We start from the raw sequence: 27,309 nt of genomic DNA on the forward strand, positions 1-27,309 counted from the left end.
TTTCTCCGCCTTGACAAAAAGCCCATTCTCTAGCAACCTCTGAAGCACTCGTCTGACGTGTCGAACATGTTCCTGGAGAGACGAAGAAAAAATCAAAATGTCATCCAGGTAGACATATATGAATTGGTCGACCATGTCTCTCAACACATCATTGACGAGTGCCTGGAAAACCGCTGGGGAGTTGGAAAGGCCGAAAGGCATGACCAAGTATTCAAAATGCCCCCTGGGGGTGTTAAATGCGGTTTTCCATTCATCCCCCTCCCTGATGCGAACCAAATGATAAGCGTTACGTAAGTCCAACTTCGTGAAGACGGATGCTCCCTGTAACCTCTCGAAAGCTGAAGACATCAACGGCAAAGGATAGGTATTCTTTACCGTGATGTTATTCAGCCCTCGGTAATCAATGCAAGGTCGCAGAGAACCATCCTTCTTCCCCACGAAGAAGAACCCCGCCCCCGCTGGAGAAGAGGAAGGGCGGATGAATTTGGAGGCTAGAGAATCAGAAATATATTTCTCCATGGCCTCCCTCTCTGGAATAGAAAGAGAGTATAGTTTGCCCTTAGGCGGAGACTTACCTGGGAGTAAATCTATAGCACAGTCATAGGGACGATGCGGAGGGAGAGAAGCAGCTCGGGACTTACTGAACACTTCCTTCAGGTCGAGGTACTCCGGAGGCACGTTAGACAGATTCACCGTCTCACTCTGAAAAACAGAACGAGAAACAGACGAACAAGCAGACACCAAACAAGACTCATAACATCTATCACTCCACGCAGACACAGAGTTTTGTCCCCAGTCAACCCTTGGATTGTGTAACTCCAGCCAAGGGTGACCGAGGACAACGGGAGCCAAAGGGGAGTCCAGGATGAAAAATGAAATGCGTTCTGTGTGGTTGCCGGAAGTGATCAGTGTAAGTGGTTCAGTGGTGAATGAAATGTCAGGGAGAACTTGTCCGTTGAGTGCGTTGACAGAAATGGTGTTCTTGAGTGCAATGGTGGGTATGTTGAGTTTATGAACCAGGGCAGAGTCAATGAAGTTACCTTCCGCTCCCGAGTCGAGAAGGGCAAGGCTGGAATAATCCTGAGCTGCCCACAGCAATCTCACCGGGAGGAGAGTGGAGGATGAGGTCTTTTCCACGGAGATCCCGCCCGACAGTAGCCTTCCTTTTACCGCCGGGCGTGGTCTTTTACCGGGCAGGAGTCTAGCAGGTGTCCGTTCCCGCCGCAGTACAGGCAAAGACCACGGGATCTCCGTCTCGCCTTCTCCTCCCGGGAGAGCCGAGCTCGACCCACCTGCATGGGCTCCGGGTCGAAGGTGTGGCTGACCGCATCCGTAGTGCTGGCCTGAGGGCATTCGACGCTCCCAAACTGAGGCTCCATCCTGGACCTCAGCCGACTCAGACGAGCGTCCACCCTCAACGCAATATCGATGAGACCGTCAATCTTCTCTGGAAGGTCGATGGTAAAGATCTCCTTCTGGATGCGGTCAGCCAGCCCATGCAGGAACATGTCCCACTGTGCCTCCTCGTTCCACTTGCACTCGGCGGCCAGGGTGCGGAACTCGATGGAATAATCCGAGACCGAGCGGTTACCTTGACGGAGCTCTGCGAGTTGACGTGCCGCTTCTCTTCCGGTCACCGCTCGGTCAAACACCCTTCTCATCTCCGCCGCCAGCGTCTGGAACGAGGAGCAGCAAGGATGTTGATTCTCCCACACCGCCGTTCCCCAAAGTGCGGCTCGTCCGGAGAGCAGGGTGAGGACGAATGCCACCTTGGATCTCTCCGTGCTGAAAGTCTGCGGTTGAAGAGCGAAAAACAAGGAACACTTGGTAAGGAAGGCTCTGCAAAAATTGCTCTCACCGGCATAACTCTCGGGGGTAGGCAGACGTGGTTCTGGTTGCCGCGATGCGGATGGTGTGTGGGGAATCGGCGGTGGGTCGGGCACAGTGGGACCGACGAGTTGTTGCATCTGTTGGGTCAGCTCGGCCACCCGTGCCACCAAGGTGTGTACTGCCTTTCCTGTGGCAGTTAAGTTCGCCTCCTGCTGGTCCAGTCTCTCGTTGCTGCTGGTCAGTAGGGCGTTGATACTCGCTGAATCCATGGTTGGTCAGAGCGTTCTGTAACGGATTCACAGAGGCAGGATTCAAAAGCAAGTAATTAGTTTATTTGACGGATAGTGTCACAGAAGTCAAAACTCAGAACACTGAAGAAGTCCGGATAAGACAGAGCAGTGAGAGAGGCTCTGTTGGCGACACGGGCAGGCTGTGAGCAGCTGTGACTCGGGAGGTCGATACAGGTAATCCGGGAAGGGATCCAGCGTTTCACGGAAGGGGGAAACGACAACCAACACGGAGACACAAGGGGAAACATCCAACAACGCTCTGACAAAGACAAGAGAGAAACAGAGAGACTAAATAGGGTGAAGGTGATGAGTTGCAGCTGGTGCAGGTGATCAGCCACAGGTGCGTGATGAGCCAATCCCAGGCTCCGCCCTCACCTACATTCAACACGCACCCAAGAGTGAGACAGGGAATCCATGAACCGTGACAGGATGTCATTTAAATATCAAAAGTCCAGTTCGTTATGAATATGGATAACGTGCATATTATTTATGAAAAGTACAAACGCTCTCTACGTGGGCGTCGGAAGGAAATAAATACGGCCTCTCGTTTTTTTATTTTTATACTGGAGCAGCTTAATGAAAGATGCCATATTATTTACATTAAACACAAATATGCTGTGTTCACCTAATTCTCTACAGTGGCAGTAGTGTAGTGGTAAGACGCACGGCATCAAGATTTGATGCAGATCGATCAGTGGTTCGATCCTGCCTTTTGCCACACTCGCTCTATTCCCTTTTCCCATCACATATCAAATTGAAAAGGCATATATTTTTAATAAAAAGTGAGAAAATGTTAGAAAAGTGGAAATAAAACGTCGAACGTGTTTAATAATAAGTGCTTCTCGGTTAGGGGTAGGCCTAGGAAAACAGACATGTGCTGAATTAGAGACGATAAAAGTGAGTGGAGTGGGGTGGGGGGCGCAAAACTCCATCTCGCCTAGGGCAACCAAAGAGCTAGAGCCGGCCCTGCCAATCAGATACATATATGTTGAGCGTGTGAACACAATATCCAATCAGAGGCTTTAAATGCTAGAGGAAAATGTTGGTGTCTTCACATTAACAAAAAAATTCAGTACCAACTTAGTACTGTCGGAATTCGCCCCCTAGTCATTTTCATCATGATCTTGGGCAGCAACATGGGTTAACTGGCGCTGTCTCGGAGCTCCCCGTTAAGATGCATCTCTTGCACTAAACGGTAATACACAAGCTGTTTTGCACACACTGACAATATTTATTTCAGCATCTCCAGTAAAGGAATGCAAAAGCAAGAGCCTTTATCCTCTGAACTATCACTGTGGTGGAACAAATAAATGTGTGCAAACAAACAGCTAGGCATATAGGACAAATAAGCATCAATAATTTGAGCGAAAATACAGTACCAGCCCAAAAAAATTATATTAAATTAATAATGATTTACTTATCAAAAACCATGTATTTTTTAAAATGTTTTAAATGTGCCAAGTGTTTAATAAAAAAAATATTAATAATTCTCAAACCAATCTGAATGAAAGGCATTGGAATACATCACATCCAGTCGGCGTGTAGCAAATGGTGAGGCCCCACTTCATATTAGGTGGCCTTAAGTACTATGTACTTACATCAAAAAATAAGTCCAATGTACTTACTGTGTTCAAATTGTATTGCCAAACACCTTTATTGATATTAAGGTGGGATACGGGTACACTGTAAAAAATAAAAATAATTTTTATTTATTTTTTTAATGTTTTTTGTTGGTTTAACTTAAAAAACTAAGTAACCTGGTTGCTTTAAAATTTTGAGTTTATTGAAATAAAAAATTTGAGTTGATACAATGAAGGAACTTTGTTTATTAAAAATAGAAAATCAAAATATTATTTCATCTTCTGAACCACATAAAAAATGTGATAAATCATGAAAATAGCACTATTTGGCATGTTTCACTGCGTCATCAGAAATAAAACACACACAATTACCCAATATGCTTACAAAATCTTTTAATAATATTTTAATAAAGGTTGTCAAATCTCAACAAAAAAAAAAATCATTGTATTAAATCAATATTTCAATGAACTCAAAATTTTAAGGCAAGCAGGTCGCTTTTTTCTATTTTTTTTTACAGAGTTAGAGACAGGTGTGGTGGTGTGGGTCAACTGTGTAATTACAAATGAAACTACAGAAATTAATTACAGACGTTATTACATGCAGGGATTTTTAAAATGTAAGTACAATGTAAAAACTTGTACTTACATGTATGTACACAGTAAGTGCACTGTATTAAATGATTAATTAAAATGTTAGTAGTAGTTAAGGCCACCTAATATAAAGTGGGTCCAATTGTGGCTGGATCCCAAATGGCACTCTAAACCCTCATGGTCTTCCTCTGGATCTGCACTTTCGTGACTTAATGCGGCTTTGACTGCAGGGTAATGTACTCTGGTAGATTTACTCTGAGATTTACAGCTCTCTGCTTGCAGTATGTCAGTGACGCTCGTCAGGTAAATGAGTGAAACACACACAAAACACACATTTTTATCAACTCGTATGTCATTAATAACGGTTCATATCTGCAATTTAGTATGATTGCGTTGACATCAGCGGCAAACTGTACCAGAGTTCACATGAACAGAACCCCAGACCACATTTTTTAAGGGGACTCGGGTGAGGTTGGCTGGTACGCACCCGAGTTCGGAAGACCGCGTTTACATCATCCAAACGAACCAAACTCTGACGTCAATCGAACCCGGGTGCACACCAAAAGTGCTAGTGTGAAAGCACCCTTAGTCACGAAAGTGTGGACTCAGAGGAAGACAGTGAGGGTTTAGGGTGCTATTTGGGATCAAGCCGTAGTTGCTCAAATTCAACGCAGGTATAAAAATCGGGCAGCACGCATTCAGCATGAGCACACTATTCTGCTGATGAAATCTGCATCACGCTGACATATACTTTGGGCTTAAAGCTTTTTTTTTTGATTGCTTTTTCTACGCGTGCGTGTGCGCTCATCCCGAGTGTTTGGGTAGGTTAGATCTCATTAAGAATTTCTCCTGGCTGTGAGAGCTAATTAACCTAATTTGAGCAGCACCAGCACAGACACAGATGAACCCAAGGGTCTGCTTTGCGTTTTTTAAATTAAGAGGGCTTCACATTTTCCTACGTCTTACTGCACGGAGTCATTAGGGAAAGGGTGTGTGGAAAAAAAGAAATTGAACAGCAAGCAAATCATATCAAAGCACATCCCTAATTCACTTGAATCTTGGAGAAAACGACAAATTGAATCTGCTGCACATGCTTAATAAGAATAATTTTCCCATTCTTCAACTCTGAGGTCCAATCTGGCGCTGTAGAATGAATAATAAACGGTGACTCTGGACTAGTTTAACATTAGCTCTCATTAGCAAATGGCAAAAATCATTAAACCAATGCCATGCTAACCTGTAATGTTTAATAGGGGGGCATTTAGTGAGGTTACATAGAAGATTGTGCCTTATCTATTTATATATTTGCCAGAAGCTTTTAATGCATCAGATTTCATAGCGGGAAAGGAGGTATAGATGGAAGGGATTGCGGAGAACAGGTTTCAAGCACAAATACGAAACCTGTTCAAACACGATTTCACAGGATGTGGTATGTTATTTTAATTTTTTTTATCCACAATTTAATAATATTTGTCAGAAAACTACGGCTACAGTAAACACTACATCAATACTATAATGTTAGTTAGCAGGCTAGCGGAGAAAGGGCAATGCGTTTTCTTTACATCATAGCAAGTACATAAAACGTATAATTGGAACTGTTAGTAGAAAACCACATCCCAAAGATCCTCTATTGGGTTGAGATCTGGTAACTGGGGCCATTTTAGTACAGTGAACTCATTGTCATGTACAAGAAACCAATTTCAAATGATTCGAGGTTTGTGACATGGTGCATTATCCTGCTGGAACTAACCATCAGAGGATGGGTACATGGTGGTCATAAAGGGATGGACATGGCCAGAAACATTGCTCAGGTAGGCTGTAGCATTTAAACAATGCCCCATTGGCACTAAGGGGCCTAAAGAGTGCAAAGAAAACATCCCCCACACCATTACACCACCACCACCGGCCTGCACAGTGGTAACATGGCATGATGGATCCATGTTCTCATTCTGTTTAAACCAAATTCTGACTCTACCATCTGAATGTCTCAACAGGAATCGCGACTCATCAGACCAGGCAACATTTTTTCCAGTCTTCAACTGTCCAATTTTGGTGAGCTTGTGCAAATTGTAGCTTCTTTTTCCTATTTGTAGTGGAGATGAGTGGTACCCGGTGGGGTCTTCCGCTGTTGTAGCCTATCCGCCTCAAGGTTGCGTGTTGTTGCTTCACAAATGCTTTGCTGCATACCTCGGTTGTAATGAGTGGTTATTTCAGTCAAAGTTGCTCTTCTATCAGCTTGAATCAGTCGGCCCATTCTCCTCTGACCTCTAGCATCAACAAGGCATTTTCACCCACAGGACTGCTGCATACTGGATGTTTTTCCCTTTTCACACCATTCTTTGTAAACCCTAAAAAATGGTTGTGCGTGAAAATAACAGTAAATGAGCAGATTGTGAAATACTCAGACCGTCTGGCACTAACAACCATGCCACGCTCAAAATTGCTTAAATCACCCTTCTTTCCCATTTTGACATTCAGTTTGGAGTTCAGGAGATTTTCCTCCTTCACGTGCTATCGGAAATTTGATAATTCCCACTTCTAAAGTCGTGATTACGAGCTCATCCCATTCATAATTTGAAATTGGAGGGCGTTCATGTGCAGTTTTTACCTAGGAAACTCATATTTACTTTAATTCCGAGAGCATGTGAAGGCAGCAATTGTCTTGACCAGGACCACACCCCTAAATGCATTGAAGCAACTGCCATGTGATTGGTTGATTAGATAATTGCATTAATGAGAAATTGAACAGATGTGCCTAATAATCCTTTAGGTGAGTGTAATGTTCAGGGACAGAGTTAAAAATAAATTGTAAAGTTGCAAAAGTGAAAAAGCAAAATAGGAGCCTTTTAAGCACAATACATTTTTAAACGGTCATTATTATAAAGATGCACTTTTAAACTACAACCAATGTACGAGTAAAACAATTGAGAATGAGATGTCGTCACAACACCGCGCCCCGCCCCCAGAGATCATGGTATTCCCACCCTTCCACCATTTTGGGAGGATGGTCCGCCAGGTATTGGATTCGGACAGAGACTGGTGCAGAGATATTCTGATGATTACCATGAACATAATTTTCCAAACTCAATAGAGCATGAAGTTTTAATCTACTTAAGCCGATCTGGGAAAGCAGCTGCTGGTAAACATACGCCATTATTTCACCACAGAGTGTCATCGTCTTACTTGTTACCGCGATGCTGGAGTGTGTTGACGCCTGATGAACACGATCCTTAATTTATTTGTTTTAAAAACATTTTGCGAACTATTCTGTGATTCTTCATTGTCAATCATTTTATTGTATGTAATTAATGCCAAAACGCTTAATTAATATTCAAAGTAACTTAAGCCTATAGCTAGTTGACTGTCATTTTCCTCTAAGGTTACATGTATTTAATGCACGTACTGAGCATTTAGTCTACTTAAGGCTGGACTAAAAGCACCAGCGCACAAAAGCGTTCCTTTTTTATTAGTTCAATTCATTTAGAAATGTAAACTCATCAGGTATAAAATAGGGTCAGTATGAATAAAACACTGTTAATGAGATGATGAGCACTGGAATACTGCAGGATAGTGGGGAGATATATTTATTTATTTTTCAGAATGCACAAAAAATATATTTATAGAAACATTTCAGGAACGTGCAAGGTAGTAAAGCGTCTAACGTTAGGTCTCTGTTCCATTCTGCTGCAGGCAGCTCGTATGGATTGACGTTTTTGATATCATCCAGCTCCTCTAAATACCTCTGCCTGGCGCTGGTAGCATATTCTCCCTGTAGTGAACCTCCATTTATTTTTATTTTCCATTTCAAAATTCCAGTTTTCTCATAATATCTCCATTTAATTGACGTGACAATTCCTCAAGCCGTCTTTCCTGCTCCGATCTCTGTATCTTGATGTGTTGCTCCTGGCAACCTATAGCGTGGGATCCCAAAATGGTGGACGGGCCCAAACGCAGCCAAATTTGTCACGTGACAGCAAGCTACCATGACGTATGTTCTCATTCAATTACTAATCAAGTAGACACATAAACGCATCGACAAATCATCCACATATATTATTTTGGTTTAATTCCCTAAAAAGTAGCTTAAAGGTGCAGTGTGTAAATTTAGCGACATCTAATGGCGAGGTTATGGATGGCAACCCCCCATCGCTCACCCCTCCCTTTCGAAGCACATAGAGAAGCTACAGTAGCAGACACAGGACAAAGATGTCGCCGTCTGAGACAGACGAGAGTAGCTAGCGATCTGTAGAGAAGTTTGTCCATTTAGGGCATAAAATGGTGACTTCATTGTAAGGGGACCCATGGTGTGTGCAGATATAAATGGCTAATTTTAAGATAATAAAAACATAGTAGTCTAGTTCATTTTGTAAGGTCGTTATACACCCCTGAAAACATAGTTATGTATATTATATTGCATTTTTGTCAATAGATTGTCATAAATATTACACACTGCACCTTTAATGTGTTCAGCCATTAATAATAAAAATAATAACAATGTATTCTTAATTATTTTTAAATTAATTATACAACCAAGTATAAGTAAAAAGATAATGGTATTTTTTATATTATATAATGTTATACTTATTAAATTTACCAGTCCTGGCTATATCATGGCCCTAAACAATCTGCATGGCTCAGATTGACCCAAGTTTTTGATGTTTAGCACTAAATTAAGTATGACTATGCAATGGAAACACTTGCCGCTTCCAAAAAAACTCTTTAATGCTACTTTTGCAACAGGACTCTCAAAGAGAGCTGACAATCTAAACAGGATCCAGGGAGAGTGGAGACGCACAGACATAATAGATGGATCGCATGCTATTTATACAGGCTGGCTCTAAAAACCGAGCGTGAGAGGAGAGAAAATGAAGGGGAGTGAAGGAGCAAGAGAACACGTTGACTCGCGCTAATCTGTTTCATCTCTCTGTACACGCCGTGTGTTTTTCCTCCTAAACTGGGGAGAAAAACCACAGATACTCATTTTCAATCTAAGAATAAAATCCTTACAATCACCTGTTCAATATTGGGCCATGTTGAGTCCAAATCCCTGAAATCCCCTCAACCAATTGGAAGCTGGCCCTGTAACCATCCTGACGAAAGGAATTTGCAATGTTAGCAGTTCAGAGCTGTTCAGTCAATAAAAGTCAGTTTGTAGGCCACCTTGGAAGATACATATTTTAGAGCAATTGTTTTGGATTTATGAGTAAAATAAGGTCTATGGTTAACACTACTTGAAGACAATTGATTCTACTGTACCACAAATATGCGAGTTTGGGGTCAGGTAAGTATTTCAGTTTGCATCACAAGAATACACTACCTTTTTAAAAGTTTTACAAAAATGGTGTGTAGGGTAAAATGAGCATGATGTACTGATAAAAATGTTTCGGTGGTGAAGTAAATACTACAGAAAAAAACTACAACAAATTGAATTTCTACACAAACAAGGCAAGAATAAAAAAAAAGTACATTATATTAGTGCTTGGTAACTTGCTATTCTGTGACATTCGAAGTTTTCTAAATGACACATTCATACTCAAAAATGATCCATCGAATGTTACTGTCACTCTGTATTGTGTACCAAGTATATTGAGATCTCTGTGTTCAGATCCTGTATTACCACCATGTAGATATCACATAAAATATATTGCAAAACTTTTTGGCATGACAGCCTTTACATGGACTTCTAAATCTGTAGTGGCTCAGTGGTTATATAACCCCAGCAAAAAAACATTAAAGAAATACAAGAAAAAGAATGCAGCATACATTTAAACTTTTGTTTTTCTTTGCTTTAAAGGTACCCTAGAATGAAAAATGTAATTAACCTTGCCATAGTGAAATAACAAGAGTTCAGTACATGGACATGGATACTGTGAGTGTCAAACACCATTTCCTTTTCACCATTTCACCTCATATGTAAATCTTGTTTGTGAAAAACACCACGAAAAAACAGGCTATTTTCAACATCAACACCAGCTGTGGTGCAACCGCTGGGATCATTAATATGTACATTTGCATATGTCAGTTGTCCGCACATGTTCATTGTCAAGCGGAAATGCAGCTGAATCATCAGTTCTGCTGGTAAACAAGCATCATGCGAGGATAGCAAAAACGGCAGATCATGGAAATAAATGTCATGATCCAGGCTGTGCAAGGGATGTGAGGACTTTTAATACCCCTCCTACAGATAAAAAATGTCAACAGTCATGGTTGATGTTTAATTACAATAGCATACCACAACATTTTATTTCAAAATCGTTCGTTTGCTCGGCCCATTTCACCACGGACAGTTTTTTTAACCTCGACAATATCAAGCAGGATTCGCTCAGCTTCTAAAACTGAAGAAAGGGCTGATTCCAACCATATTCCAGCAAACAGTAAGTAGTGATTTTATCCACTTCTTGACTGTCGAACCCCTTTCTGATTAAATTGAAGGTTTCTTAGTAAGACAACATTAACAATAATATCCTCGGTGTTGTCTAGATCTAACGAGAGATGTTAGTATTGGAAACTCCAAGTAGCACACATAACAGTTTGTCAAATGACAACGGTTAGTATTATTTTATGTGTTGTCATAAAATACAACAGGTTATACATATGCCAATCCCTTTTGACAGATTGAAATCTAAATTAGCCTAAATTTCATCATCAACACATAACTCAGAAGCTAACTACGCTTACTACTACTGTTTGTTGCTTACAGATCGCTCAGTCGAGCCTTGTAGCTAACGTCACCTTCTCCACCATCTAAGTTAAACGATAGTCATTTGATAAGATTTCTAGTCAATTTGTTAAATAAATATACATTTTTGAGAACTGAAGTATGATTATTTTGCAGCGGATGAGTAGTAAACATGACATTGACTATTTTGAATGGCTTCTACATTACTTTTTTTGGCTAAATAAATCAACTTTTAAATCAGTACTCTACAGTAAAACTGTAAAGTTACTGTGCAAACAACATATATACCAGTTCAGTGCTACCCAGTTCAGTTCGTGATTCAAAGTTGAGAAGCTATCATTGTAAAATCATTGCCATGAAGGATGGTAATGTGTTAGCTGTCATTGAGCAACAGTGGAGTGAAACAACCAATCAGAGCAGAACTCTGCATTAATATTCATGACCCTTCCAAATAAGGCAAAAACAAAGCATTACATCCTAGGGACAATTTCTGGGGTTGTAAATGGACCTGCAAAACCGTACCTGGACAGTTTTTGACCTTAAATAAGCCACATACCCAATTATGTAAATATCAGAGAACAATTTAAAATATTGTTTTTTATTATTCTAGAGCACCTTTAATGTAAATTACCACAGTTATTTTTATCGTCCAGACTGTCCCTCAAAGAAACAATCAGTTGTCCTGGACTTCCTCTTTGAATAGAAGTCCACTTCTGGTGCATGAACGGGAAATCTGGAGCAAGAACACCACAACAAAAGGTGCCGTCTCCAGTGTTTTCTTAGCAGGAGAGCTTAGCCGGCACTGTTTTCTTGCACCCTCAGTGATGTTGTGACCAGCACAGGCCAGGATGCACCTGCATGTGGAAGCCGAGTTCGTTTAGGACACGAAGATCTTTTCCTCAGAGCATCACTGCCACCGGCTCCCTATTTATACCCTCATTCTCTCTCACACACACAACAGCCTCACACCCACAGGGAAGGAAGCAAATCAAGGAAGCCTCGCTTTTTCTTTTTTACACCCGTCTCCCAAGGCCTCTCAGTGGTGGATGAGCTCTCGCCCTCCTATTTACACCCCAGTAAGTCAAGGAAATAGCCAATGCCTGCATAGCATACGGAGAATCACACTGGGAGGAAGTCAGTACAATACGAATTTCCAAGAGCTCAACAGTCACCTGCTAATAATGAAGGACATAAAACATAAACAACCAGTGATTCCCAAGCCGCTTCGTAAGTATTTGTACACAAACGCAGGCACTTCGGCCTTTCTCTCAAGGCTGGAACACACAGAACAGCCTGTTCCCTTTGGTTAAACATGTTTGTTAAAGATTTAAGACCAGATTGTGAGAAAACAGAGGATAGGGAGGATCAATGTCCTGGCTTAAACCACAGCGCCTTGTTCTCCGTCTCGATGCTTTGATCAGAGCCCTATCTCTGTACCTGTGCTCTCGGATCCATGTTATTCAATTACATTTGAGCCGATTCCAAACGTGAAAGAGAGAAGCCAAGAAAAAAGTGCATTTTCATGCTGGCGCGGAAGAACAGTGTCTTGCCGTCTAACATTGATTTCCAATACGACAGTCCAAACATGTCCAGATACACTAAATCAGGGCAAGATAAGTCCAAATCACCCTGTCACGCTATTTGAAGCAAAGATCAGTAAATGCATTATCCATTACCTAAAAAAAAGCCACTTAAAGTTTGTTGATAACGGAAGAAGTGCAACAACAGTATGGAGTTTCTCTTCAGCATTTGCACTGATTTGATGATTCAAGCTGGATTACGGAGTTATTTTGTAAGGTCACACATTTAAAACCCATTATAAAATATATAAAATCATTTAACTATATACAATAATTCTTACATTTAAAACGTTGGGGTCTGCAATATTTTTTAAAGGGGTCATATAATGGTACATGCACATTTACAAGTTGATTGTATGGAAATGTGTGTTGGCAGTGCCTGTACACAAACATATACCTATAATGATAAAAATCCATCAAGTGTTTTTTTATTTTATTTTTTCTATCTCTATTTTTGTTTATAATCTCCTTATATGTTTTCCCCTATCTCAAATTGAGCCGTTCGACCGTGTGACGTCACACGACTGACTGCCCCTCCCATGATTGTTGATTGACAAGCAGCGTTTCACCTCAGACCCACCCTGAGTGAGCTTTGTCATCATCATCATCATCACAGTCCACCATTGTTGATACGCTGGAGCAGAATGGCGTGTTTGGTTCTTGAGTGTAATAATGAACACAGCAGTCATTTTAATGTTCCTAAATCCAAACCACTGAAGATGCAAAAAGTTCGCTTTAGCAATTAAAGAAAAAAACCCGTAAGCAAAACATGGTCAGTTCAAAGTGTCTGAATAATTTGTGTCCCAAATTCTTATACATTTTACTGGTAATCCACTGTATGAAGAATTTTTGGGTAAATATGTCACAATTTAGTTCATTTTGCTATCCCCACTTTCATAAATTAAACATTATGTGGTGTCTGATTTTTTTTTGGTTTGACTGTATCTATTAATAAAAACATTATAAAATACTTTTGACAGAACAGACTTTTTTACAATTCTGCTAGTTCACATGAATTTGACTAGCCTAGAAATCTAGACGCACCCTAGCGGCAGCAAATTTAATTTGCCCGCAAGTGTGGTCTAGCAACTCTCAATTCCTATCTGAGCTGTATTCCTCAGAATCTGGACGGCCCAATCACATCGTGTAGGTAGGCTATAGAGTCGGCGGGCGGGGCCATAATGACGACGGCCGAATTGCGTTTGCGTGCTTCTAGTAACACAGTCTTCTAGTAAACACAGAAACTGGCGAACGGCGGCGGTCTTTCGAATCAGCTCTGCCCGCGCCTCCGGAAGACTTGGAGTTAAGCTTTCCTCTGAGAAAAGAACAAAGAGCGGCACTGAAGTCATTCTTAAAAAGGGAAGATGTGTTTACAGTCTATGGTTCAGAGTTTAGCCGACCGGATACGGCGAATGTTTAATCAGTCAGCGAGCTCCCCTTCACCGTCGTTGCTCCGGTTGGTGTACCGCTATCCTATCGCGTGCAGAGGGAGTTTGAAAGACAACCGTTTATCCCGCCCCTCGGACTGAGCCCTGTCTATGGTGAGTTTCCAGACCAAACATCTTGATGTGGGTCTGGCTTGTCAGGCTAGAATTTGACTATTTTGCCAGGTTGAATGCTGACCTCTACAGCCATTTTATGTCCCACAGCATCTTTGAATTATCCTTATTTTGCACAAACTGATATACTAATGAATTGACTAATCAGCACGTCATGTAATGTTATTCAACTGAAACTGTTAAGTTTTTTTTTTTTTTTTAGGTGAATGACTGAGTGATTAAAAACGACGTCTGAATTACTGAAACACCTGCGGTTAGCGACGGGTTAAAAACCTCCCACGAACCCGAGCAGAGCGTGAGAAGTGTGATCCAATTCTTCACAGATTTAGGTTAGATAATACTTTAGATCAGCCTCAGACTGTGATAGAGTGGGAGTCAGACAGGAGAGAGAGAGAGAGAGCGAAAAGTGGGAAAGGAGGGAACTCTCAGAGGAACGTTAGAAACAGAAGTGGTGTTATGTAAATAGGCCCTTCTGTGCTGAAAAAAAAAACCTGCACATTTTTATTCAATAAGAAGGTTGAAACACACATTTGGACATATTCTCTCTCAGAAGAAAAAAAAATCAATGACATCCTTCTCATTCACTTGGCTTTTATTCACATTTTCAAATATGCTAACGCTAGCAAGATCTTTACATTCCACTGTGTGCCTCTGAAAAAACAGACTTCTATCCGAGCGTTCAGACAGAATAATAATATTAATAATAATAAAAGCAGCATCCCAGTTTAAAATAGAAAGCCATATGTGAAGAGTGTATGATAGTGTTCAATATCTATGTGCTCGCACATCCTCAATTCATTAAAAAGGAACTAGAACCTGATAAATACAATTTTAAGATAGCCAAACATCTTGATAAAATCATCATCAACTGAAATTCTCACACTGACAATAAAATCAGATAGAAAAGTGACTCAAGCCCACAGAGAACAAAAAGAAGTGAAAACCGTATATGATCGTTGGTCGTATGTGTGCGTACGCATGTGTGTGTCCTCAGGAATACACATCCATCCCAGAAAAAAAAAGGGGGGAGATGGCTGCTGTCAGTCATGTAACCGTCCCCTGGTGGTCTTGTGCGTATATACTGGCACCTGCTTACCACCTTCCAGGGCTTGTTTCTTCCTCTAGGCTCCCGTTTGGCTGATTTTGACTCGGGTGGCGGCTGAGCCCGACCTCCGGCCGCCTAGGGCTCCTGTGTCAGTTGACTGTGCTCCGCAGGCTTTACACCCAGGGAAAGAGAAACGATTATTACTGTGGGCTTTCAAAGGCATCCCAAGGTTAATGTGCTTTCTGAAACGCCGCTTTCTGTCGTATTCTCCAGGGCGAGACGTGCACCTGGAGGCGCTGCAGGTCTGTTGAGCTGCAGCCGCTCTTGCCCTGCGTCACACCGTCCCCCGAGCTTCTTCCAAAGCCATCAATAATTTAAAAAACTCATAAAGAGGAAAGTAAAAACTGAAAAATAAAATAAAAACTAACTTAAGAATCCACCAGTGAGCCACAATGTAAACATTTCCCTCTGCGGCCTGATGGTGGCGCTATATTTACGCCCCAGGCTTCCTCTATGTGTGTGTCTCTGCGGGAGAGCCCGTGCTCTCACTGGTACTGGAGGTAATTCTTCAGAGACTGGGGCAAAGGCAACGTCTCAATCTCTTGTAGACGCTCTCGTCCCAGAGCCAGTCGCGCCGAACGTCGACACAGGTCCATCAGAGGGAGAGGCTCCGCTGGAAAGAGATGAAGGAGAAAAGCGACTGTTAGAATTGTGGTCAAAGGGAAATTTCAAGTGCACATCAAGGCCAAAACAAGTAAAAGGCTTTGAATGGATAGTTCATCCAAAAGAAATTTAAATTGTCATAATGTACTAAATTTTATGTTGTACCAAGGCCTCAAAATCATCATAAAAGTGGTCCACAACTCCTTAGAAGTGGGAGCTGTTAAATCGAGAACTGAATCAGTGAGTTCAATTTGAGAAGTCTAATTCATGAAGAAATATTTAGACACATTTCATGAATCAGATTAATTGGTTCATTGAAAAGATCCAACTCAAAATAATGGTTTGTTCATAAATTAAACCAAACATTTTTTCGTTAACCAGACAAATTGATTAATTGAAAAGATCTGACTCAAAAGAATGGTGTGTTCATAAATCGGACTGATTCATGAACAAATCATTTAGACATATTTCATGAACCAGATCAATTGATTTATTGAAAAGATCCAAATCAAAAGAATGATTTGTTCAGAAATTGGGTCAATTTATGAGCAACTTACTGAAACCAGTTCCACGAACCAGAATAGCTGATTCTTTGAAAATATCCCATTCAAAAGAATGAATGCACGAATTGTTCATGAATTGGATCAGCTTATGAAAACAAAAATATAATCCACATGGTTTCATGAACAGGGTCAATTGATTAATTGAAAAAGATGCAACTCAAAATAATGATTCCTTCATGAATTGCACCAATTTATGAGCAACTTACTGAAACCAGTTCCATGAACCAGATCAGTTGATTCATTAAAAAATATCTGATTGAAAATAATGGTGTTGGTTTTTTTTTTTCATTTTTTTTTTCTCACAAATTGGATTAATTCATGGAAGAAAAATCATGACTTCCAATCACATGGCTTCCATGAACCAGATCAATTGATTCATTGAAAATATCCAATGACTTGTTCAGGAATTGGTTCAGTTTATGAAAAAAAAAACAAAAAAAATTCACATGGATTCATGAACCAGATCAATTGATTAATTGTAAAGATTCAACTCAAAACATGATTAGTTCATCAATTGGATCAATTTATGTGCAACAGATTGAAACCAGTTCCATGAACCAGATCAGTTTATTCATTAAAAATATCAGATTAAAAATAATGATGTTTTTTCACAAATTGCATTAATTCATGGAAGAAGAAAAAAATCATTCAATTGGATTCCATAAACCAGATCAATCGATTCATTGAAAGATCAAACTCAAAATAATGATTTGTTCACAAATTGGATCAATTCATGAAAACAAATCATTCAGACGGATTCCATGAACCAGATGAGTTTATTCACTGAAAAGATTCAACTCAAAAATGATTTGCTTACAAATCAGACCAAATCATGAACAAATTATTCCGATTCAGTTTAAAGAGCGACTAGAACAATTCTTTAATATTTCTCCTTTTGTGTTTCACAGACAAATGATAATCATAGGTTTGGAGCAACGTGAATTATTTTCATTTTATGGTAAGCTGTTTCTTTAAAAGCCTTAGTGCGTAATCCAGTGCTGCATGTGGGCATCTTGCTCCTCTACATAAGCTGACAGAGCAGTTCAATAATGGATGGATCTTGCCACCGGAGCTTGGTATCCATCAACAGAGCTGCTGCCTCGCAGAGGAGTCTGCCGCCATCCATCTGCTTTGAGTCAGACTCTGCTCCAGCCAAGATTTCATACCGACAAACAGAAAAACAGCCTCCATCTGGACAAAATGCCACATCTCCACTGTTGACCATCAGGTCTTTATCAGGACCTGGGCCCATATGACTAATCAGATCACAAGGAAGGCTGAAAGAGTCAGAGCCCCTTCCCTTCCGTCGACCAATCAGAATAAGAGATTGTGAGAGGATAATGGTTAGTAGTGTGTATGTTAGACTAACAATAGTTAGGAATAGTTATGCAGCTGCACTGGCACAATGCAAGCACCCACACTGAATATTTATAGCTGTGATGGAGTCCCACACAGAACATGTCGTGAGTTATGTCTTCCTCCATCCTGGCAGCTGAACTGAAGACATAATCATTGTAATGCCCTCACTTAATGCAAATTTTCACCACAACAAGAAGTTAAAATGAAACAATGGATCCCAATGGAGCCCTTGACACAGAGTGAAATGATTTAATGGCACAAAGCAATGGTTTTTCATGCTTAAGTAGTTGCTTGTCAAATTGAAATTTCGTGTTTTGCACTCAGTGAGCGTGAATGGTTTTGATGCACATTTTCTCTGCCTCCAGTGTCTCCAAACAGAATTGCAAAAAAGTTTTCAGATTCAGCTGTCCCCCCCCCCAAAAAAAAACATTGCCAACACTTGATACTCAGTGAATCTTTTAAGATGGCTCTATTAAATGTAATTGTTCACAAATCTCAACAAATTTATTTTTTTTAAATATATTTTTCATACTAGTACTACCAATTATTATAATAATAAATCATATTAAATATCTTTGTATAATTAACACTCATTATACAAATGTATGCTGCTGGGCTGTTGAATGCTTGGGTTTTTATGAAGGTGTACATTTGTTTTCAGCGATGCTAAAGTAGTTCCAGGCAGGTCTGGGCCGCATTACAGTTCCGTATCACTTCGCCAAATGTTTTCATCTATTTCAAAAGGTCTCTACAGCCTACAACAGCAAAAGAACCAAAATCACACAAAGAAACTGACCAAGCAAATAAATGTGATAATTAATAGAAAAAAACGATAAATTATTTTTTTTTATGTTTTTTTGCCACAAAATTACATCTTATTATGTACGAAGAGCACATATTCCATTTCTCCTGCTCTCTCTCCCATTCAAACGCACACACATACAGTAGCCTACAGACACACTCACAGAGAAATGTTTTGTCAGCGCTGCTACGACGATTTTATCAGTAAAATAGTTGGTAACACTTTATTTTGATAATCCACTTTAGAGATTCTACTAACTATAAGTAACTTTGCAACTACATTTCAACTAACTGTCATTAGAGTATTTGTAGACTGTCTGATTAATATTTACTAAAACTTTATTTTCTCGGTCCCCCAACAGACATTCTACTAACAATAAGTAAATTGACAACTACAATTAAACTTATTCTACTAACCCGAACCCTAACACCTAACCATAATACCAGTCTACTGACAGTATGCTAATACTCTAATGAGAGTTAGCTGACATTTAGTTGCAAAGTTACTTATAGTTAGTCGAATGTCTAAAGTGGACTATCAAAATAAAGTGTAACCAAATAGTTGAACAACTTAAAAGCTACAAGACGTGTCTCACTAGTGAGATAATAACGGCGCTATTCTTGGAGCAGATACACATAACGTTTCGCTATTAATAGATATGTTGTTGCCGAACACTGTTAAGTGTTGATACACGCTTGATAACGCTCTCTATTATAACTGCATATATAATAATAACGGCATTAGTCTTCTATTAGTGGCTGAAGTGTCCGTTCTAAAATGACGTTTTTAAATTAGCAGTGTCTTGGGATTATATGCGTGAGAAATTAGTCCTACAAACTTTTTTTTGTTTTTCTTTTGGACAAAACATAACAAATGTCTTGAAATGCGTCATCTGAACAATTTTTTGAGGTGAGGTTATTTTTTTTTTTTTTGGAAAACTTTTACTTCACTAACTACATTCCAAAGCATAATGTTTTTTGTTTTGTTTTGTTTTGTTTGTTTTTTACTAAATAACATTTGTTTTATTTATTTTTTCCCTTTAATACTTAATTAGTACATTAAAAATGTACTTTCTTGTACTCAAGAAAAACTTTGGGACCCACTTTATATTAGGTGGCCTTAACTATGTGCCAACCTTTTAATTAATTATTTGATACAATACACTTACTGTGTGCATGTTTTTACATTGTGCTAAAAACAATTATTATCTGCATGTAATTACACCTTTAATTGTAATTAATTTCAGTAGTTACATTTTACATGGTTGACACTTCCCGTACACTTAACCCTACCCTTAAACTTACCCATATCACCACACCTCAATATCAGCAAAAGTGTTTTGAAATACAATATGAACACAATAAGTACTTTGTAAGTGATGTAAGTGCATAGTAGTTAAGGCCGCCTAGTATAAAGTGGGGCCAAACTTTGAAGAAATTATTACATTTTAATGTAGTTAATTATTAAATGATATTCAATATGAAACATAAAAGGTACAATACTATGCTATGGAATGTTGTGAAGTAAAAGTTTTCCAAAGAAAAATACTGACAAAGTACAGACACTTGAAAAATGTGCTTAAGCAGAGTAAAAATACTTCATTACTGGTCGCCTCTGGCGGTAGCCATAGTATAAGTGGAATTATTGACTCTGGGGCAGTTGAATTATTGAAAAATAATGCACACCCTAGGTTTAATAGAGGACCTGAGGTCCGGTTCGTGTCATGGCCGCATTACCACCTCGGGTGTGCATTATTTTTTGAATAATTCACCGGCCCGTCGTCAATTATTCCTTACGTATTACTCTGCAGAATGCTGTGTTTTGCCAAAATCAGAATTAAGTATTTGAGAGAGCGAAGTACATACATCTTCAACAGCCAAAGCTGAATGACAACATAACCTTCTGATAGCAATAAACACTTCCTTCTAAATATATTCACACGAAGAGTCACATCACCAGTAAGTCCGGCACGTCTCATAAAGAGCCAGATGGCAAGTGTAGACGGATCCAGCAGTACCCAGTGGGCGGGAGCGGGAGGGAATCAGAGAGGTGACTGACAGTCAGGGTCATAAGTGACAGATGGATCAAAGCACGGACGTAGTGCTCTACTGCAGTAAAATGGAATAATTTTCCATTTCCAAGCCCACGTCTGAAGAGGCAAAGGCCAGCAAGCTCAAGGTTAGTCTGAAGTCTGTAATCATGTCAGTGAAATGCACAACACACGGTGACCTGTCACTCGCTGTGATCCTCAGGCTGCGCCCCGTCGCTACTCAATCACATTAGAGCACTGCCTACATGCCGCACACGGCAACAAATCATATTGATGTGAGTTATACACAATAAATGCAATTATGGCTCAGATATGTCAATGTGATTCCATTGTGCGCGTTATCAGACTCTCAGAACAACCTAATAAAATGGCTGATACATGCTGGGAGATTTCGGTATTATTCCCACACATAAGCCGTCGCTTTGATCTCCACATGACACGGAGAAAGCGCACACACATAATAAATCTATATAACTACAGTATATGCTTAAATTGAAGGCTTAAAAACAATACAATTATAAACGAGCTAGGAAAAAAAGCAATGGTTCCTTTTCACAGACTTTGAAGATTCATTTTCACAGTAATCAACATTGCAAATATAGTAACGTCTGAGAGTGTAAAATCAGAAGAGATGGAAAATTTGATATCTTTCCCTTTTGTGACTTTACCCTCTTTTGGGAAGTCGTGGATATTTACATCATTGCAGATTTTTTCTTTTGCTATTAGCAAATGCAAATCCCTTTGAAAAATACCCTGGAAATGTGAACAGTGTCCATAATGTCTGATTTTTTTTTTTTTTTTTACAGAATTATAAAACACATTTTCAACATAAAAATTTAAGTGAATTACCTCCGATGTCCTTCAGCTCAAACACTGAGGATAAACATCTTAATGTAACCTAGAGTCAGAATGTCAAGCAGATTGTCACATGATCACGTTAAAGATATCTTGGGACCTAGTATGCCTTTATACATGCTATTTTTTAAATTTTTGTATAGATTTTAATGTTTTATACTTGTTATACAGTTTTGAAATCGGCCCATCACTATATAAGTCGTTATTTAGTTGTTGTTTTTTTTTGCACACAAAAACTATTATTGTCGCTTCATAAAACTATTGTAGAGCCAATGTAGTAAGATTGACTTTTTAATGATGTTTTTAGTGCCTTTATGGGTCTTGAGAGAGGAAATGCCAGTGGTGTCAATGGAACCCTTTCTGAGCCATCGGATTTCAACAAAAATATCTTCATTTGTGTTCCGAAGATGAGCGGAGGTATTATGGGTGTCGAACGACATTAGGGTAAGTAATTATTGACATAATTATCATTTTGGGTGAACTAACCCTTTTATCTTAGAAAGACAACACTCTGGCCATTTTATAAAAAGATTTCTCCAGCACAGAATAAATAGTGATTTGAGTGATAGAAAGAACAGTTCAGATAACAAAAAAATAATGACAGAATTCTATGATGCATGTATAGTATATTAGACAAATGAACGAAATTCACTTCAGAAAATCTGCAGGATGTGCCCATAAACACGCATGTATTAACTGAACCTAAAACTACTGTGAGTGATGACTCTCCGGTGACTTCGTCCATCCAAACCATTTAATTTCTTTACTAGCAATAGTAAAACAAAATCTGACTCGTGCAAGCCCTCTTTCGAACTTCCATGTTTAACAAATCGTCAAGCTCCATGACACTTGCTAAGCTCTTTCACGTCTCAGACTCCCCCATTAGGCTCCTTATAAATGAGCTCTGGTGCTGAAGAAAAGAGAGGACTGCATCTATTTCAGTCCGACACAATTTTATGATCATTATTGCTGTTCCAAAAAGCTATTTCTTGTGGTTGCAAGACAACCAATGGGATTCGTACAGTAAATATCAAAGCATCACATTTTGTAAAATCCAATTAATTCACCCGCCGTAGTCAGCGGGGGTGCCGCAGTGGCAGGCAGCCTCGCACAGGGGGGGTCTGACACTCTCTACGACCTGCGGCAGGGCGGGAAGGGGAGGGTGGAACCTTCTGGAAAGCTTTGCACCAGGCTACAAAAAGAAGCCTGAGAGGAAACGTACATGGAGATCAAACCCAGCGGTGTAATTCGATTAAATCATTGTGAACTGATTAATGTCTACGGCTGATTAATTGAAAGATCTGAGGCGGTCACGTCCAGGAGCCTCTGATCCTCCCACAGAATGAGCGAGTATATATGCTATTATTTCAAAAGCACCCAAACCAACAGCAGCTCCGCCTGGATGAATACTTTCTGCTGTGGGTTTTGCGTTGTGGCTCAAACATCGTCTCGATAATCATCCCACCCTGAGCAATGCTTCATTAGCGTGAGATCTGAGAAGTATTATAAAACCAGATTCGAAAAAAAAAAAAAAAAAATGCTGCTTTGGTAATGATGACACTCAACCGTAAATGGTCTGTTAGCAAACCAGGCGTAACCAGGCCCAGATAATTAGGTGTAGATGTCCTCTCAAACTTGTATTTAAAACACAATTTTGTGGCTGCAGTCATGATGGAGACTTCACTGCCCTTGAATGTGGTGACTCATAAAATGCTCATTCATTAATAATTCAGTTATGAAACAGGGGATTATACTATACTTAGCCAGGTCAAGTATTCAACTAAGCCTAATGCAAGTGATACTTCAGAATATGAAGTTTAACAGCTAAAAAAAATAGGAATTGCATTCCAGGAATGTGGACGTGTCTGCATTTGGTTTTGTGTTGTACAACATGTAATCTGTTTCACAGCAGAGAGAGGAAAAAATAAATCTGGTGAAACGTGAAACACACAGGCACAGACGCATTATTATGAAGCACTACCACTGTTACGTTAGAAATAAAGTATGCAGTGCATCTCCTTCTTGGCTCTTTATTTGATGGCTTTGAAAGACGATACCAGGACGACATCACTGGATGTGGATGACACCACTTACTGAATGAAAAAAATAAAACATAGTAGGGTCATGTATCAATAACAGTCTAACAATAATGTGAACAGAATACATCCAAAGTACTTTTATATCATGCTGATTTTCTGCATGTAATGTACACCAATCAGGGATAACATTATGACTATTGACAGGTAAAATGAATAACACTGACTATCTCTTCATCACGGCACCTGCTAATGGGTGGGATATATTAGGTAGCAAGTGAACATTTTGTCCTCAAACCTTATAGAGTAATTAGTAACTGAATTACTCTATAATAAAAGCAACTTGTTACCAGGGAAAGTAACTATTTGTGTTACTGTAAAAAAAATATATATAGATTTTTTTTTAACTAGTTTTCACAAGTCAGTTGAAATTAGTAGAACGGACAAGTGTTTGTACATAACTGTCGATATTTATTGCCAGTGTTGGTCAAGTTACGTGTTACACTTTTTTAAAATGTTCAAATATGTAAAATAACTTGGATGCCCCCAATATTAAATGTTAAATGAATGAAAGAGACACTAACTAGAATAAATTATTATTATAAAACATTGTACTCTAATCTACACTATTTTAATGTTGATGTGGGACAATGTGAGAGACACCTATCAAATTCAATACATTATTCTGTAATATAGTGGAACAATAAAACTAAATAGATTGTTTGGAACTGTAATATTTATAGCATAGTTCCTAACTGGCCATCAAATAAATCTAAAAATAAATGATGCTCCTTAAGAAAAGTCTACCAAAAAAAGAACATAATAATAATAATAAAAATATATTGGCCTAAATTACATAGCCTAGACTCTTTGTAGTGCACATTAAAATTCTAAAATTGAATTAAAACTTCACACAACTGGTAGACATACTGTAGCCTGCTTGAAGTATTTTCTTCCTCACAAAAGTAAACAGTTTAACAAGAAGTGCTCTCAAGTCTTGTTTTTATGGCGGGCTAATACCCACTCTCTCGCGGGTATTTTCACAATGATTGCCCGGAAAGAATCCGGCTCAACTGCCGACAACAGCAGCATGTCCTCAACTATATATCTAGATATTATTTTGTTAAATTCTTTCTGGGTGATAAGAGTTTGCGGTGGGGAAAACCCTAGTTTTGGTTGCTTTAATGTCGAATGTTTGAAGTCATTGGACATGCCATCGCTCTGACTCCTGGACCTGGTTTGCTGGTCGCATGCACGTGCACGGGCGTGAGTCTACCTAAGCCAATCCTGAATCATCATCAGTTGTGGCTGGGCAAGCGTAAGGACTTGAGCGAGTTTGACAAGGGCCAAATTGTGATGGCTAGACGACTGGGTCAAAAGTGTTCTAAGGAAGCAACAGTGGTGAACCGGAGACAGGGACAAGGCTCATTGATGCACGTGGGGAGCCCGTGAGGTCCGATCAAAGAGACGAGCTACTGTAGCTCAAATTGCTTAAGGAGTTAAGGCTGGTTCTGATAGAAAGGTGTCAGACTACACAGTGCATCATATTTGGTCACATATGGGGCTGCATGGCCGCAGACCAGTCAGGGTGCCCATGCTGACCTCTGCCCACCGCTGAAAGTGCAACAGTGAGCATCAGAACTGGAGCATGGAGCAATAGAAAAAGGTGGCCTAGTCTAATGAATCAGGTTTTCTTTTACACCACATGGATGGCTGGGTGAGTGGCTTACCTAGGGAACACATGTCACCAGGATCCACTATGGGAAGGAGGTAAGCCGGTGGATGAAGTATGATGCTTTGGGCAATGTTCTATTGGGAAACCTTGGGTATTACAATCCATATGGATGTTACTTTGACACATCCCACTTACACCCTTTCATGGAAACAGTATTAGTAATGAGCACTGCCACAAAGCAAAGAGGGTTCAGAAATGGTTTGAGAAGCACAAAAACGAGTTTGGCCTCCAAATTTCAATCCGATCTCAATCTAATCGAGCATCTATGGGTTGTGCTGAACAAACAAAACCGATCCATGGAGGCCCCACCTCAAAACTTACAGGACTTAAAGGATCTGCTGCTAACATATTGGTGCCATATACCAAAGCACACATTTAGGGGTCTAGTGGAGTCCATGCCTTGACAGGTCAGGGCTGCTTTGGCAGCAAAAGAGGGACCAACACAATATTAGGAAGGTGATCATAATGTTATGCCTGATTGGTGTATGTTAGGCTGCTGTCACTTTAAGACAAGCATGTCCCTGTCAGGGTTCTAATACTTCGGTCTAGTTTATTATTGGTTTTGTGACAGATCCCTGAGTCTGCCACTCATGTATTTGTCTTGTCTTTGTGTGAGCTTCACATGGCTTACAATTTGTCTTTGCTGGCCATGTGCTTGTGTTTGTCATGTTTGGTGTGGGCACATGGCTTATCATGTGTTTGCTTGCCTGTCCATTGTCTAACCCCGCCCATCTTGTTATCTGATTATTGGATTATTTTCCCCCCGACTTGTCTTCCCGCGTTACCCTCTTTTGTTTCCTTTCCTATTTATTTTCCTTATGTTTGCAGTCATGTGCCAGATCGTCGTTGTTTGTTACCTGTCGTATGTGCGTCATATGTCCCTGCTCCTTGTGTCTAGTTCATGTCCAAATCAAGTCTTGTTTTCTCCCTTGGGGTAGTTTTTGTTTTATTTTATTAATAATAAAAAAAGTCGAATCGAGTCCTCGTCTCATCCCTTACCTCAAACTTGACAGTCCTGTACATTATTTTCTCATCCATGCATGTTTCTTTATTGCTCTAACTTGTGACCAACATTAAACAGGCCTGCGTAGCACAGATATGTTTACATACCGCAAAATACAAGATATAGCAAAATCTCAACCAGTAGACACTTACATTGTCATATCACCTTGTAATGTTACAGATGAACTGGAAGTGATATCAATCATGGTTTTTAGTGATCTTTCCTTTCCTAAGCTCAAACATTTTTAAACACAACTGGATTCAAAAACTGAATATAAACTGAACATGCTGGATGAGGTCATGAGGTCATTAGTCATTGGTCCCAGAAGCTGTAATTTTCCACTGGAAGTGCTCTCAGAAAGGTCAGCAGTGATGCAGCGTTCACAAGATGCTGTGGGCCAGTCTTTTAAATCGCAGTCTCATTCTCTCTGGCTGTCTTTGTCTACAGTTCCTCCCCTGAGGCGGTGATCTGTGCACAGATACATGCAGCGAGGTCAGCATGCCTGACCCCTGCCGCTTCAAAAGATGTGCACTCTCTATGGGCATAGTGTACAGCGAAAAGAACAAATACCTCAAGTCTAGCGTGTCAAAAGATGTACAAAAAAGCGAGATGGCCAACATTTACTCAGAAGCCACCTGACGATTGAGCTATTATGATTCAATTAGATGAATCAATCGACTAGTTGACTGCATCCAGTGATGGCGCTCCAGGGAATGTACATCAGCGAACAGAAATGAAAATGTTTCAGACATTCCTTCTGGAGAGCTGCAGACCAGAATCTTCCGGAAGATAAGAATGTCACAATTTTACAAAGCTAGAATTCCTCAGAATAACAGCCGCCTGGAGACCAGGTTTAGCTCCCTGTTTAAATCCCCAAAACACTTGTTCTACATAAAGTGAATTCTTATTAAAGAGATAGTTTACCCCAAAATGAAAAATCTTTCATCATTTACTCAGATATTTGAAGATATCTTGAATCACTAAAAATGTTTTGGTTTTTTTTCCCCCAACATGCAATGTTGATTTGGACCCAATTGCCTTTCATTCTATAAACAAAACCTGTTGAACAATAATATATTTAGAAGAATT

At 39.8% G+C, this 27,309-nt stretch overlaps 1 protein-coding gene across 3 annotated transcripts in view; it reads right to left on the minus strand.

Annotated features, from left to right (window-relative positions):
* Window positions 1-14,526: 14,526 nt before the first annotated feature.
* spsb4a (splA/ryanodine receptor domain and SOCS box containing 4a) overlaps window positions 14,527-27,309 on the minus strand; it is a 105,057-nt gene continuing 92,274 nt past the window's right edge. For all 3 annotated transcript variants that reach the window (XM_067453268.1, XM_067453266.1, XM_067453267.1), the window contains exon 3: window positions 14,527-15,827. In XM_067453268.1, coding sequence (XP_067309369.1) covers window positions 15,700-15,827 — 128 coding nt within the window. In that variant the 3' untranslated portion in view covers window positions 14,527-15,699. The remainder of the gene's footprint in view (window positions 15,828-27,309) is intronic.

The sequence above is a fragment of the Pseudorasbora parva genome, chromosome 9, assembly GCF_024679245.1.
Source record: "Pseudorasbora parva isolate DD20220531a chromosome 9, ASM2467924v1, whole genome shotgun sequence".
Classification (NCBI taxonomy): Eukaryota; Metazoa; Chordata; class Actinopteri; order Cypriniformes; family Gobionidae; genus Pseudorasbora; species Pseudorasbora parva.